Source organism: Silurus aristotelis, assembly GCF_946808225.1.
Source record: "Silurus aristotelis genome assembly, chromosome: 3".
Lineage (NCBI taxonomy): Eukaryota > Metazoa > Chordata > Actinopteri > Siluriformes > Siluridae > Silurus > Silurus aristotelis.
In genome coordinates, this window is record NC_139576.1 from 9,768,222 (window position 1) to 9,785,097 (window position 16,876).

A 16,876-nucleotide genomic window follows, 5' to 3' on the forward strand; every position below is an offset into this window, starting at 1 on the left:
ACCCACCTGGCAGACCACCTATGTGGTGTTGCAGTTCGCTCTGCAGGTTTCAAAGCGTTAATTCACAGGTCGGAAACAGAGGCTTTGGGAAGTTAATATACTGTATGCCATTATCTTTGGAACAGATGAAGAGGAAATGATCCTGTCCAACGGTGAACCACGCAAACATGCGTCGATGCGTACGGCAACTATGCTTTATAATGACGCACAGCAAAGTCGTTTCCCTCTGCGCGCTTAATCATAAAACGCATGGCCCAATAGCATCAATAGGGGGCGGGATCTGTGGTGCTGGTCTTTCAGCACCGTGGACAGCGACGACTGCGGGAGCGAGACAGAGAGAGAGAGAGAGAGAGAGAGAGAGAGAGAGAGAGAGAGAGAGGTCCTCTGTCTACTCTGCTCTTGTTTTAAGCGCACACTTCTTTTCAGGTTTTCTCACACCGTCCTCATCCTCAAAAGTTGGAGCACTTTGGTCGTTCAGCAAGTCCAGGGGTCTCTTTGCGGTGACTCTCCTCTTCCTCATCAACGTCTCCCGGGACGCCCGGACGGACCGAAAACGGTTCTCATTCTAGCCGAGCTTGATGAACATTCCTACAGCATCATATTTCATACATCTCCGAACTGGGTGGTGTGATGCAGTGGTCCTACACAACTAACATGAAGTTTGTGTGTGTCGCGTAGCTGCGCTCTAACGCGTATGCTAGCTCTTCAACCTTTTGGGGCGCTTTGGTTCTTCCCAGGATGTCCGTGTGTGACTTTCTGAATTGCACGTAAAGGCTTTATAAAGGCTGAGAGAAAAGCGGAGAGCTCGGCAGTCTCTCAGTTCTCTGAAGGAAGGAAGGAAGGGAGGGCTTGTTGTGCTCTTGTACTACCAACAGCCTCCTCTATGCCGCTTTAATCGTCTCTGCGGTAGAATTGAGTGCACCGAGAAGAACTGAAGAAGGAGAAGTAGAAAAAAAAGAGGAAGGAGAAGAAGAGAAAGAAGAATAAGAAGAGGAGGCAAAAACAAACAAACAAACAAACAAAAAAAGAAGAAACCATGAAGAAGTTCAGGAAGGTGCTGGATGGTCTGACCACGTCGTCCCCGGCCAGCGCAGGAGGCTCTCCGTCGTGCGGAAGCGCTGCTGGAACTCCCACTGCAGCAGCGACTCCGCGCGAGCTGGACATACAGGAGACCCTCATGGGGGAGCACTTCCACATCTGTAAGGTGGGTGCGTGGCAATCTTCGCTCCTAGCAACTTCGCCTGAAAGCGAGCAAGCAGCAGGAAATGTTAGGGCATCGCACACTAGTACACCAGCAGAGCTTACTGCACCAGGGGGTGGCGTGCTGGGCTACTGATTACTACAGGGATATGCGAATAGATTTCCAATCCAAAACCAGTGTGTGTGAGAGAGAGAGAGTGAGTGTGTGCATCGCACAAAAACAAATCAACAACACAAGTTCACTAGAGAAGACTTTTTGCAGATTCTTGGATGGCACGGAGAGTAGGGGGCGTGGTCTTAAACGATATTGTTATCAGGGGGCGTGGTCATGTCTAGGCGATGATTGCAAGTAAGCCGTAGTTAAAAAGTCTTTATGCGTGCGTGCGTTCGTGCGTGCGTGTTTGTGTGCGCGTGTGTGTGCAAGCACCGAATACTTGCGCAAAGTTTACTTTGACATAAGATTCCTAGGGCTAAACAAGCAAACACACACACACACACACACACACACACACACACACACACACACACAACCGTAAACGCATGCTTACGCACCCATGTTATATATGGACGCGTTTTCTTTTACCAAAAAAATCTAATATCTTCTCACTACGTGGCGCATCATAAGATTTAAAGCGGCCTCTTGTTGGCATTTTATTTATTTCACTGATTGCCGACTGCAATGCTGCGGTTCTGCTTTTCATCAGGCAGATTTACAAGGCTTGTATTTGCGACCTCACACCCCTCCAGCTCGCTGCCAAACCGCAATATGGCATATAAGCAGGGATGTTGTACTGTCCTAAATATAGCTGAACTCTCATTCTGACATTTTGACACTAGTCATGGGTCTCTTATTTGGTTTTGTCCACAATATGGTCCAGATCAGCACACCATGACAGGTTACAATACATGCAGTGGTTATGTTCTCTGTGTGCTATTGTTCCTATGTGGCTGTAGTGTCCAAGTAATAAAAAAATAGCCTAAAGCTTTCTGTCTGTACTAAAGTCAGAACCATGCAGTAATCTTTGGGCTGGTGTCTTTTTTTCATCCATGGATCTATTTTTAGCATTCATTGCGGCTGGATTTTAATCCAGTGTTGCCAGGTTGGATAACCTCCAATCTCGATTTGTACTATTTTTAACACAAATGAATAATGGACCTCATTTTGATAATCTACAGTAGCTAGAATCGGACAGATTCGGAACTGTTTTCATTTGAATCCAGTCTGGAAATCCTCTTTATAGCTGACTGTAGGAATTGTGCTCGGTTCAGAGAGAGTAATTTCCAAATTTAGAAGAATCATTCTTTGTAATGGACTTCAGTGTGGACGTGGTGTAATAACGAGTGGGTTCATAGAAAGGGGAATGGTGTTAGGGCAAGCCCAAGGCAGTGCTGGTTATTTCCAGTCCAGATGATGTAGCACAGAAAATGCTGGAAGGTCCAAGTCAGTCTCGGGAAGTTTATTGGGAATTAATTTCTTGCCATTCACATGCACAGTAAAGCTAAGCACTTGTTTGAGCATCATGCTTCTATGCCAATTCTTTTAGCATGACATTCAAATAATTTAGGCAATTATTTTGTGTAGAATTTATGCAGCAGTTGCTTCGAACACTATATCTGAGTCCTGCATTAGGATATAATATAGTAGTGCTGTACAGAATTTATTTTCAGAACATTTTCAAGGTAGTAAAGAAAACCCCCGGCAAATGAATATAGGTCAAAAATTCTCACTATATTCCCTCAGGAGTCCCATAAACTGAAGGTGGAGTAGGAACATGTTAGTACTTGACAAAGAGTCTGGTCTCTGAGGCATAGAAAATGTGATGAATAGAAAAGCCTGCCTTTGCATGAGTGTGGCTGTTTTCAATGCTATTGTTACAAGTCTTGTTCCCACTGTGTGCAGTGCTGTAACTGCCTTCTCATTCCTCTCCACGGTGTGCTGGAGTACTGCGCTGCACACAGAATTCTGCATGTGACAGCTGCGAGTTTGCGCTATTGCAGGCGAGATCATTGGGGCTGCAGAGTTTCTACTTACCTCTACACCAAACACAGCAGGATATAAAGGTTTTATTAACGGTTTCTGAGTCCTTCATGATTGACGCTGCGAACTAAAAGTGTATCATCACCCATGTTCTTTTCATGTAACGTCTTTTGATGTAACACTGGACTGCAATCTGAAAATAATTCAGATATTTCTTCAATCATTGAGTGATTAGGTTTGGAGGCAGATGATCACATCCGTATATGTAGTTCCTCCCCATATTATTAGCACAAAGTTGAAAGTGTCTGATTGATGCACAAAAGCAGCTCAATGAAGATATGGGTTGCATTGTTTGGAGTGGAAGATCTTGAGTGTCCTGCGGTAGAGCTCTTACCTCAACCCCATTGAACACTGTAGGGAAGAACCAAAACACAGACTGTGTGCCTGGGCTCCTCACCCCAAATCAGTACCTGACCTCACTCTTGTAGCTAAATGAACAAAAATCCCCACAGACAATCTCTCAAATCTGGTGGAAAGCTTATTATCAAAACATATTCAACAAACAAATATAAGAAACATGTAAAAAAATGCATATTTAAAAAATTTCAAATAGTGCACAGTGGAAAATTATTTTAAATAGATGAGTCCAAATGTGACACTTTTGGCTCTAATAGAAGAACTTGTTTAAGACAGAGAACACGATAGAAGATGTTTGCAGACTCTCTCACTCCCTCAATCAAACATGGAGGTGGAAGTTTAACAGGTTGGGATCATTTTAAAGACTTATGAAAGGAATAAGAAAACCAACATGGCTACCATTTCATTCTCCAACACCATGCAGTTTTAGCTGGACCGCATCTAATTGGAACCGACTTCACCATACAAAAAGACAATGACACGAAGCATACGTCCGAACTCTGTAAGTGTTAGAGAGCAAACAGTAGGCTGGAGTGTTATCTATCATAGAATGGTCTGCCCAATCACCGCACCTAAATCCTATTGAAGAACTGGATCACAGGGTCAGAAATAAATATCCAATTAGTAAAGAACACCTTTGGCAAGTTTTAAAAGAGGCATGGCAAAGTGTTCATTTGAATGTTTGGAGAAATGAACTGTCCTGATGCCAAGAGTGTGTAAAGCTGTAATTCATGCTAAGGGAGGGTTTTTCAATAAAATTAATGTTTATCATCTGTACTTTATATATTTGTTCGGTCAAAGTATATCATACAGTTGAATTGCATTGTTTGTTGCATATAAACAAAAGGAATATATAGTGTCTCTCAAAAAACATTTCAGGAGAGACCATGAGACAAAAGAAAATAAGAAATCTAATAATTAATTGTTAATTTCAGGAGGACAATGAGAAGGAAATGGTAGATCAGAACAGTGTGCTTCCTAAAAACGGAAGATATAACTCATTTTTTAAAATAAACTCATTGTGCAATGATGTTATCATCTTGTTGTGTGTGTGTAAAGTAAACACAAAATACAGGTAGCTGTCATTTGTAGCTGTCCAATGATGCAAGTTTGATCATAGAGTAGCTGTTTTTTATTGAAGAGGATCTAACAGATGACTTGGTCAAAAAGTCATCATTAATGTAATAAAAAATACAACTGAAATGTTATAATTTACATGTATGTATTTGTAGGAATATTATATAAAAAGCTTTTTGATAAAACTGACAAAACAAATGTCACCACGTCTCATTACAGTAAATTAAATGTTGAACTGAGGACTAGTTGTCACACAGTGCTGTACAATGTACAGTATATTCATTGCTCTAGTAGAACTTGATCTAGTGTCTCTGTGATCTTGTATTGTGAAGCAGGCTAGCTCAGAAGTAAAACCAGGATTGATAATGTATTCATTTTGGGTCAAACTTGGCAAAACTCACTGTTGATTTTTTACTAAACATGAGGTAATGTCAACCCAGTCAGCTGACCTTTTCATGGTTGGCTTTTTGGTCTTGTTAAAGGTTGTGGTAGTTCTCCATATTTACAGTCAATCCTTTAAACAAACCGATTAAGTACTTTATAAATAAATGTCAAATCATTTGAAAACAATTCATTATGGACTAATCAAAGGACAAGATTCTGCAAGTTTCTCATGTTGTCCCAGTGGGACAATGGAGGCCATCAGTGGTTATGATCGCATCCCTCAGCGATGGGCTCTGACAAGCCGTCCTGTCATGTGCTGTCATGTTTCATAAGTTCCAGAATATAGAGACATCTCTTTCTCTCTTGTCTTTTGTCCGCCACTCATCTACTATGACTGATTAATATGTGTTCCTTTTAGCAAACTGCTCCTTAAGCGAGCAACTAAACAATGCTGAGTCTCATTTGCGGCGTCATTTAGTCCGACGGGGAAAAGATGTATTTAACAGATGTCGGTCATTAAGCAAGCATTTCTGTCTATAATATAATGTCGACTTAAGTGAATGTAGTGTGTATGAGGACTTCTTTTTGACTTGTCGTCTACTGACTATGCATACACTATATGGACAACAGTTTGTGAACACCTTATCATCAGATTCATATGTGAACCTACTGTTCTACATCTCCACCTAATGATCCTACTCTCCACCTTTCATTCTACCTCTCCACCTAATGATCCTACTCTCCACCTAATGACCATACTCCCCTACTTTCCACCCAATGATCCTATTCTACCTTTACTGTTCTAACTCTTCACCTAATGATTCAATGCTTCATCTAGCATTCTACCTATCTACCCAACAATCTTTCTCTCTATCTAATGTTCTTCTTTTTCCACCTACTGATACTGACTCTCCCATTCCACATTTGCTGTTATAATAACCTCAACTCTTCAGTGAAGATGTTCCACAAGATTTTAAAGAGTGCTTGTGGAGATTTATGTTTATTCAGCCACAAAGATGTTTGAAAGTCAGGTACTGATGTAGGTGAAGTGAGGAGGGTTAGAGTGCAGTCAGTTCTTCAAGTTATCCCAAAGGTGTCCAATAGTGTTGAGGTCAGGGCTCTGTAGTAGACCACTTAAGATTTTCCACTCCAACCCATGTAAACCATATCTTCATGGAGCTGACTTTGTGCACAGGGGCATTATCATGCTGGAACAGGTTTGGGTCTCGTACTTCAATAATTTGAATTCTACCACATCCAATGACATCCTATACAATTGCATGCCTCCAACTTTGAGTTTATGGAAGAACCACATATAGCTGGAAAAGACAGTTGTCTCAATACTTTTGTCCATATATTGTATCAATAATCAGTATATCCTGCTACAGCAATCAAAAAGAATCTATTAGCTCATTAGACAGATCCAATTTGATTTGTCTAGATTTATCTTACAATATTTTATAGTTTAAAAGTGTGTCTTTAAAAATACCCACCACCAACAACTAAAGAATTGGACTATGAATCTGAGCTGTTAGTATATGTATATGTATATGTATATGTGACTTTATGTATATGTCCTTCCTGAAGCTGTTGGCTGTATTCAAACCCTCTGCAAAATATAGAATTGTGTACAGAAGATTGAACCCTGTAGCTGTAATGGTCTTGTTTCACATGAGACATTAATGGATAAACAAGCACACCGTGTAATCAGGTGCCTCAAGCTCCTTCCTAATATTTCAGCTGGATAAATTTTGCCATGCTACACACTTTTCCCTATATCCACTATAGTCTGTCCTTTTGCTTGGCACAGAATTGCACTGAACATTAAATCCGTTGAATGACTAATAAAGTGGCTGAACATTGTGGCACACATAAGAGCCAGCCATTATTTCCAACACCTTAGGTTATATTTATTTCCCCGACTTTTCTACTGGAATTGCAGCTCCGGGTGCGACTTTAATGTATTTTCTCTGTTGGATGTTTTTAATTACGGTCATTTCACAATTATGCGAATAAGTTTTTTTAAGCACATGCCCAGTTGGATGCGATGGCATTACAGGGACAATCGTGTTGGAGTCTCACCATTCTAAGATCTGAGGTTTGATGTTCTTGCTATGTTCTTGTAGTTGTTTTTTTTATTTAGTTTTTCTCGCACCTCCTAAACATATTGCAATTGCTAGTAATATTTTTAGGTGTCAATATTATAAATTGTGTGGTGTGGTTGTGTAACATCACACAATTGCTACCTCATAGCTCTTTTCTTTTAAAAAGTATTGAACATTGGCCCACTTTATGCTCTTATTTATGCATTTTAGGATATTTTAGACTTACTTACATTAGACATATTATAAGTCTAAGTTCTTTTCTGCAAGCTCAATCAGACTTCAAGGTCATGCTGTAACATGGCACGGTAACACAGCTCTATGTGTTTGTATTCAAAATGCTGATAGTTTTTATGTTATGAATCCTCCAGACTATTGATTATACACAGATGTTTATCCTTATATTAAAGTCATTGTGTGTTTTGTGTTACTTTTTCTGACCTGAAGTTGGTCCTCTCTGATAAGCCACACACACACACACACACACACACACACACACACACATATATATATATATATATATATATATATATATATATATATATATATATATATATATATATATATATATATATATACATATATATATATATATATATATATATATATATATATATATATATATATATATATATATTCATGCAATTTAACATTTATTTAAACATTCAATGAGCCATGGTTCATAAGCTGCTAGATCAGTAAAAAGCCATGTCTTCAAAACAATATTCTTACTTACTAAATGTGGACAGTAGGGATCAGTGGGTGGAGAGAATGATCAATATGTGGAAAGGTAGGACAGTGGGTGGAGAGTAGGATTATTAGGTGTAGAGGTAGAACAGTGGGTGGAGAGTAGGATTATTAGGTGTAGAGGTAGAACAGTGGGTGGAGAGTAGGATCATTAGGTGAAGAGGTAGAACAGTGGGTGGAGAGTAGAATCATTAGGTGGAGAGGTAGAACAGTAGGTGGAGAGTAGGATCATTAGGTGAAGAGGTAGAACAGTAGGTGGAGAGTAGGATCATTAGGTGGAGAGGTAGACCAGTAGGTGGAGAGTAGGATCATTAGGTGGAGAGGTAGGACAGTAGGTGGAGAGTAGGATCATTAGGTGGAGAGGTAGAACAGTAGGTGGAGAGTAGGATCATTAGGTGGAGAGGTAGGACAGTAGGTGGAGAGTAGGCTTATTATGTGGAGAGGTAGAACAGTAGGTGGAGAGTAGGATCATTAGGTGGAGAGGTAGGACAGTAGGTGGAGAGTAGGATCATTAGGTGGAGAGGTAGGACAGTAGGTGGAGAGTAGGATCATTAGGTGGAGAGGTAGGACAGTAGGTGGAGAGTAGGATCATTAGGTGGAGAGTAGGCTTATTATGTGGAGAGGTAGAACAGTGGGTGGGGAGTAGGATCACTAGGTGGAGAGGTAGGACAGTAGGTGGAGAGTAGGATCATTAAGTGGAGAGGTAGGACAGTAGGTGGAGAGTAGGATCATTAGGTGGAGAGGTAGGACAGTAGGTGGAGAGTAGAATCATTAGGTGGAGAGGTAGGACAGTAGGTGGAGAGTAGGATCATTAGGTGGAGAGGTAGAACAGTAGGTGGAGAGTAGGATCATTAGGTGGAGAGATAGAACAGTGGGTGGAGAGTAGGATCATTAGGTGAAGAACAGTGGGTGTATAGTAGGATCATTGGGTGGAGAGGTAGAACAGTGGGTGGAGAGTAGGATCATTAGGTGGAAAGGTAGAACAGTGGGTGGAGAGTAGGATCATTAGGTGGAGAGGTAGGACAGTGGGTGGAGAGTAGGATCATTAGGTGGAGAGGTAGGACAGTGGGTGGAGAGTAGGATCTTTAGGTGAAGAACAGTGGGTGTTTTTTTATTACAGCAAGTGTGAATAATAGTGTCTTGTATAGTTTAAATATGCAGAGAAATAGACATGCTCATATCCCACTTTGTGGGAGATATGAAGTTGTGATGTGGGTTGTTGTCCTGTGACACTACTTTTTGAAGTGGGCTGATGGCCAATGTGTGGGTCCAGTAAAGCAATGGTACACTTACTGACCTACTAGAATTATTTCATTCTTACCAGGTCTTCACTGAATTTATTGACTTTTATAGAATCGAGTAGTATTAAACCAGATATAATCTGGATTACATAACCCTAAAACAAAATCAATTGTAATTAGAGCATATATTATGTGATTGCATTAGTGATATGTAATTTATTGAATGTGACCATAAATTATTGTCGCTGCAAGTGCAGTCAGCGTTCAAATTCATCCCAAAGGTTCAAAAGGGTTGAGGTCAAAACTCTATAGCAGGCTACTTAAGACCTTCCACTCCATAAAATGTCAACAAATGTTCATGGAACTGACTTTGTGCACAGGGGAATTATCATACTGGAACAGGTTTGGGTGTTCTTGTTCAGGTGAAGGAAAAAATTTAATGTCAGGTGTCCCAATATTTTTGCTCCTATAGTATATGATGCTAAAATGAGTATAATCTCTAATCCTGTATATTAATTAGGAGATACAGGAGATACTACACTAACTGGATTATTTTGATTTCACATATTTAACCAATAAAACAAATACATATTTAAATGAATGCAATCTGTCAGGCACAAGAACTCGCAGGAAACCGGAGGTTGAATGTACAAGAAACGTGTTTACTTAAGTCACTCAAGAAATGAAAGAGCAAAGCAGAACAACACGCAGGCATGAACTAAAACACAAAAGAAATACAGAAAACAAAAGAAACGTCCAACACACATGAAGCGTGATGTAAACACAAAGTGTGTGAGTCCACAATGTTCGTAGGCCTAAGCTGTAGAACGGACGGTGAGACTGTGAACGACTGGGGTTTATATATGGTGGTGACTGATGTGACCCAGGTGGTGATGATTAGTAATCAGGTGAGCTGCTAGGGTGGATATGAGGGTTAGGAGAAGGCGTGGCTGGTGGATCCCTGACACAATCAGTCAGTTTAATCAGTGTGTATGCACATTATTATATTCACACTGTATTATGCTCACTACAACACTCCATTCCTTACACACACACATACTAGCTGTGATGCCTGTCAGCTTTTAGAAGACCTGTCATTTTTGTGCAAGTTAGAATATCGACATTGGCGCTGAGGCCTACAAATCTACTCACTTGTGCTCATTTACAGCAGATCGACTTCTTTTTTTGTTTTATATAGCACTGGTAAAGATGCTAGAGTGTATACAGTGCTGAAAAAAAAAAACATGCTCTACATGAAGAGAAGGAGAGAACGAGAATGTCTCCTGCTTCAGCAAAGAAATAACAATGTTTACTATTCTAATGATTAAACAGAATGAACAGGTAGTTTTTTGGGTATGTTTAGGAAAAGGTGTGTATGTGTGTGATAGAGAGAGATAGAGAGAGAGAGAGAGAGCGTGTGAGAAAGAGAAAGACAGAGCGAGAGAATGAGTTGTGGGATCTATTTTTAGATCATGGAGACTAGACTCACCCTCCCTTCGAATCCAGGAAAGCGGGTGAATGAGAATGAGAGAAGCAGTCCTTTGTGTCTGAGGTTGATGAAGAAAATGTTTTCATAGTGATGTGTGTATCAGACTGTAATGACTTGAAATGTAATCAGAAAGAGCGAGAGAATTTGTGTTTCAGAGACAGATGTTGTCTGTTTTAATGTATTTCTGTACACACGCTAGCACATACTAAGACAGACAAACATTTGTGTGAAATATATATGAGAGCTTTGGAGATTGGGGCCAGTGGATGTATTTTTCATCTTCTCTGCACCCTATGTATATTTAATAACAAGTGACTCGGGTGCGAGCCGGCATGTGGCCTGTTAGAGGGGTCGACTCCTCCTCTGTGGGTGGGTGGAGATCCCGGTGCCTCTGCATCTTCTTCCTGCCTTAGGCACTCACACCCTGCTGGGGCAGACAGGAGGTCAGTACCCCCCGAGTGTCAAACGCTCCGGTCCGGTCTCTGATTAAAAGAGCTCACAACACCTGCTCTTACCAGAGCAGCGGGAGAGGTATGTGTGTGTATGTGTGCACGTCAGTGTGTTTAGCTCATTAAGTGCAGGGTGATAAATGGTTTCTGCCAATCAACTCCAAGATCAAGGTGAAAGGCACACGCAGTGATGCTCTATTCCTGTTGAGATATGGATTCTTTTAAGACTCGCACAAAATGTCCATTTTGACATTTGCTTTCATTTGGGGAACCAGGACGATTTGGCATTGCTTTAAATGTTGACATCAATTTGGCCTTTTATAAAAGAAAGATCAAATATGAGTATGGGAAACGGAATTGATATCCAGTGATCACATGTATTTGTGTTTCACACCTATTGTATAATTATATGCATTTGCAAGTGCATGTAAGTACAGATTCTTCAGTAGAAGATGTGCCAAATGAAAGCATACCAGCGTTTTCAACATCACCTCAGATACACTGGGGCTAGTGCTTTGAATGTGTTTCAAGCAGAGAAACACAAATTCAATTAACAACCTCATCATCCTATTTTCTCCTTTTCTAAACAAGCACACTCAGAGAGAGAGAGAGAGAGAGAGAGAGAGAGAGAGAGAGAGAGAGAGGGGGAGGTAAGCCAGAAATCTGGAGCTATCAGTAATGATCTGTCCCTTTAGAGCTCTCCAGGATTCAGCTCTGTTCCAGGCTTCCAAAATATCATTAACATTCCCATTATCCCAATAATCAGAGTGAAAAAGATAGATAGAGAGAGAGAGAGAGAGAGAGAGAGAGAGAGAGAGGGAATGACTGATCATGGATTAGTCGCCAGTTCTAGAAGGTGTTATGAAATTCCAATTAAGGTAAACAAAACAGGTCACATATACACTGGATATATAGCTGATATACTACTATATAGCTGATATAGACCTCTGACAGGGAAATGCAGCATATCTATTCATGTCAGAATTATGATATCTGTCTAATGTGTGTGTGTGTGTGTGTGTGTGTGTGTGTGTGTGTGTGTGTGTGTGTGTGTGTGTGTGTGTGTGTGTGACAGAAATAGAGAGGGATAGTGAGTGAGAGATATTGAGATGAAGTTAAGAGTCGTGCAGACAGATGGGATGGATAAGTAATGGTGAGAAGACTGAATTAGAAAAACTGGATAGTGACAAAGAAAACATAAAGAGCAGACAAATAGAATGATGATGGAGAAAGGAGAGAAGGAGCCATAAATGGAGAGTAGAAACTGAAGGTAGAGCAGAAGGTAGATAAGGAGAAGTATCAGTAGGTTAACAGTAGGTAGATAGGTATAATATTAGATGGAGGGAAAAATAAAACAATCATTTGGTATTTATTAAAGTAGGTAGAATGATAGAAGAGTAGTTATGGTAATGGGATACAACACTAGGTGTCGGGGTAGAATGGTAGGTGGAGATTAAGAGGTAGAATAATAGATGAAGGTACAAAAGTAGAACAGTGTGTGGAGATAGACAGGTTGCAGGGTACTACAGTAGGTACAGATGGAAAAGTAGAACAGTAGATTGAAATGGAGTGGAAGAAGAGTATGTAAAGATAGAGACAAAGAACTGTAGATGGAGTAAAACAGTAGGTGGAGAAGGAAAGATGGAGGTGGAGAGGTAGAACAATAGGTGAAAAGGTAGAACACTTGATGGAGATGGGAAGGTAGAACAGTGTGGAGAGGTAAACAATAGGTGGAGATGGAGATGAAGAGATAGAACAATAGGTGAAGATGGAGAGGTGGAACTGTAGATGAAGATGGAGAGGTAAAACAGTAGGTGGAAATGAAGAAGCATAACATTAGGTAAAAGGTAGAACGGTGGATGAAAAGTAGAACAGAAAATGGAGATGGACATGTAAAACAGTAGGTGGAGATGGAGAGGTAGAACAGTAGGTGGAGAGGTAGAACAGTAGATGGAGACAGAGAGGTGGAATAATAAGTGGAGATGGAGAGGTAGAACATTAGATGGAGATGGAGAGGTATGACAGTAGGTAAAGATGGTGAAGTAGAAGAAGTAGATGCAGATAGAAAGGTAAAACAGTGGATGGAGATGGAGAGGTAGAACAGTAGGTGGAAATGGAGAGATTAAACAGTAGATTAAGATGGAGAGGTAGAACAGCAACTGTGATTAATAGTGAGAAGACAGGCAGACAGACACCCCCCTCTCACACCCACACCCACACCCACACACACACACACACACACACACACACACACACACACACACACAGACGGAATGAGACATGACACACCCATGCCGGCATGCTAAAGGAAATTCTAGCGACTCTTGAATGAAATATCGTGTGTCTGCTCCTGGTCATTTAGCCTCTCCCTTAGTTATAAATTGACCACATTTGTTATTGGTTCATTCATTCATTCATTCATTCATTCATTCATTCATTCATTCATTTCTCCATTCATTTACCTATCATCTAACACTCCATTTTTCTGTCACCCACACCCTTTCTCCAGCCTTATTCTGACCTATGAATTATTGATGATTGAATCTCCATAATGCAATCAGATAACACACACACACACACACACACACACACACACACACACACACACACACACACACACACACACACACACACACACACACACACACACACACTACTGGTTTAAGAACCAGTGCATACTCTTGCTGATCCATTGTCATCACTATGTTTCTCTTCATGAACAAAACACTACATTAGCTAAAAAACCAGTCTTTCGTTAAGCTCTTTTGACAATGCCACAATTTGCGTCACTGGACAAGTCCCATGTGGGAAGGATTTTCAATACCATCTGTAGCAGATTGCTCCCACCCCCCGGAGTTTCAGAGAGTCATAGGATGGAGGATTGTAGCACCAGCAATGATAGAATAATAGCACTACTTTACATTTTAACACTTTGTGTTACAGACAGCTCCTTCAGATTCCAGCACCTTGTGTTCCAGACAGCTCCTTCAGATTTCAACACTGTGTGGTACAAAGAGCTCCTTTAGATTTCAGCACTGTTTGTTATGGACTGCAATTTTAGATTTCAGCACTCTGTCAAGTCAAGTAGAATTAAATCAAGTCAAATAGGATTTATTGTCATTGTTTTAACCATATACATTGCAGTACACAGTGAAATGAAACAGCATTTCACCAGGACCAGAGGTGGAACAGTTACAGCCAACTTCTATAGATTTCAGCACTGTGTTTCACACTGCTGTTTTAGAGATCAGAACTCTGTTTTAGATTTTAGCACTCAGAGTTATCGACAGCTCCTTTAGATTTCAACCCTGTAATGGGAAAGGGTTCCTTAGATTTCAGCACTGTGTGTAATGGACAGTTCCTTTAGATTTCAGCACTGTGTGTTACGGACAGCTCCTTGAGATTTCAGCACTGTGTGCAATGGACAGCTCTTTTAAAGTTTAACACTGTGTTAGGAAAGGTTCCTGCAGTCACATTCCAGCACTCTGTATTACAGACTTTTCGATCGCGACATTCTGTGTATTAACTGCTCCTTCAGATTTCAGAACTCTGTAATAGACAGCTTCTTCAGATTACAACACTCTATGTTATGGACAGCTCTTTTAGATTTCAACACTCTGTATTAGAAACAGCTTTTTAAGATTTTAGCATTCTGGATTATAATGTTCCTGAAGAGATCAGCATACTGTGTTACAAATTTCTCCTTTAGATTTCAGGACAATGTGTTATAGACTGTTACTTCAAAATTTGTATATATATAAAATACTCTGTATTTTAGACTGCTTCTTAAGATTTCAGCACTGTGTAATGGACAGCTTCTTTAGATTTAAGCACTCTGTGTTATAGTCAGGGTTTTATAGTTTCCAGAACTCTGTATTAGAAACAGCTCACTTATATTTCAGCAGTCTGTGTTAGAGAAGGTTCCTGAAGATCTCAGAAATCTGTGTTATGAGAAGCTCCTCTATCACTCTGTTTTAGCAGCTTTTTAAGGATTGTTTCTACTAAATTCCTTTGGACCTCTGCACTGTTGCTTTAATCGACTAAGATATCTTAATTTAATATTAATGTGTGTGTGTGTGTGTGTGTGTGTGTGTGTGTGTGTGTGTGTGTGTGCACACAGCTTATAAATGTCTTCTTTTAAATAACTTATTTTCATTCAGCTTGCACATCAATATAGATCATTCATCCATTCAGTCGATATGACTCCTTAAGTCAATTAGTTTGTGTATTCTTTGTTATATATCCACTGTGTTTTTACATAAAAAAAAATCCAAAGTCATCATTTTAAAGTCCATCCAAATGCCAGGGAAAGTTTTCAAAATTACTTCACTTTGTATTCAAAATTGCTCCTAAGCATTATGGACAGCTCTTATATACTGGCCTATAACAGCTTGGCAGGCCCTCTGTTAATCCTGCCTCTAAACTATGTATTTATTCATTCAGTCCAAGTGAGCAGTGCTAATTTGTCCACATTTTTGAGGTGATGAATTAGGAACCAGAAGGCAAGCTTTAGATCTTGTGCTGTGCATTTTATGCATTTCCTGCTTTCAAAAATGTTGACAGTTTTCAAAGGATTAATTCTCAAAACAGGCCATATGCGAGTGCCAAATGTGAAGTATTCTCAATTTAGCCAGACTAATAGAGCATATGAGAGAAATTGTTTATTGTTGCCATTTGGGTACATTTTCATTTGAATTAGAATGCTGAGTGCACCCCTAGGCCTCGTCACTCTACATTAGTACCTGGCTTTACTAACACCCTTGGCTGAATGAGCACAAATGTCCAGAAGCACACTCAAAAATCTGGTTAAGGATATTACAACTGTAAAAGGAGACTAGATGACGAATGGGATGTAAAAAAAAAAAGGTGCATACAGTACAAATCTTATACATAGGTGTCCACAAACTTTTGTCCAAATAGTGTAAATCATGGTGAATAAAATCACTTCTAGTGTCTTCACTGGAGGCTTGAATTGCCTATGTACTGAATAAGAAATGTAACATTATTCAGCATGAATAAACATTATTAAACTTGCCCACTTTGTTAATCTTATTGTTTGACCTTAAAGCTTTACATGAGTCAAGTCAAGTTTATTTCTTAGTCAAGCGCTTTTCACAACAGACATTGTCTCAAAGCAGCTTTACAGAAATCAACAGTCAAGGTGAATGGTGTGCATTTATCCCTGATGAGCAGCCATGGTGACTGTATACACCATTCAATCTGTAACACCAAATATTATTTTGTGGTCAAATACTGCATATAAGTTGATATGTGTTTCTCTGTTCTGTCTACAGACTGTGCGTCATGGCTTCCCCTACCAGCCCACAGCCCTAGCCTTTGACCCTGTACAGAAGATTCTGGCTATCGGATCTCGTTCGGGAGGAGTGCGCATGTATCCTTTTTTTGATCATTTTTTTGGTTCTGTGAGAAAAATGCTGCTGGAGGTAAGAGAAAAACCGTGTCATGTGTTTCCTGCCTGAGGGCATCCCTGCAGCCCAGAACTGAGATTGACCATTTAGCTAAATATCATGGATGAAGACAGAGAGACATAGACAGATCGAGGCACACGTCTGGGGAAGCATTACAATTTTTTTTTAATTTGTGTGGGTTAACTCGCAAATCAGTAATGCTCGCTATACTGTGCTTACACACAGTCAGGTCTGTAAGCAGATGATGAAATATGGTGTGGTGTGGTAAGGTGTGTGCCAGCATGCCATTAGAATGATGTGTTATTATGAACTTTTATTCCGAATGGAAAAAACTGCTTATGTGGTTGTGTTTTTGGAGGAAAA

General features: G+C 40.1%; 1 protein-coding gene across 11 annotated transcripts in view; it reads left to right on the forward strand.

Annotated features, from left to right (window-relative positions):
* Positions 1 to 270: 270 nt before the first annotated feature.
* The window catches only part of stxbp5l (syntaxin binding protein 5L), a 140,642-nt gene continuing 124,036 nt past the window's right edge, over positions 271 to 16,876 (forward strand). For all 11 annotated transcript variants that reach the window (XM_083536926.1, XM_083536931.1, XM_083536929.1 and 8 more), the window contains exons 1-2: positions 271 to 1,204; positions 16,379 to 16,476. In XM_083536926.1, coding sequence (XP_083393052.1) covers positions 1,037 to 1,204; positions 16,379 to 16,476 — 266 coding nt within the window. In that variant the 5' untranslated portion in view covers positions 271 to 1,036. The remainder of the gene's footprint in view (positions 1,205 to 16,378; positions 16,477 to 16,876) is intronic.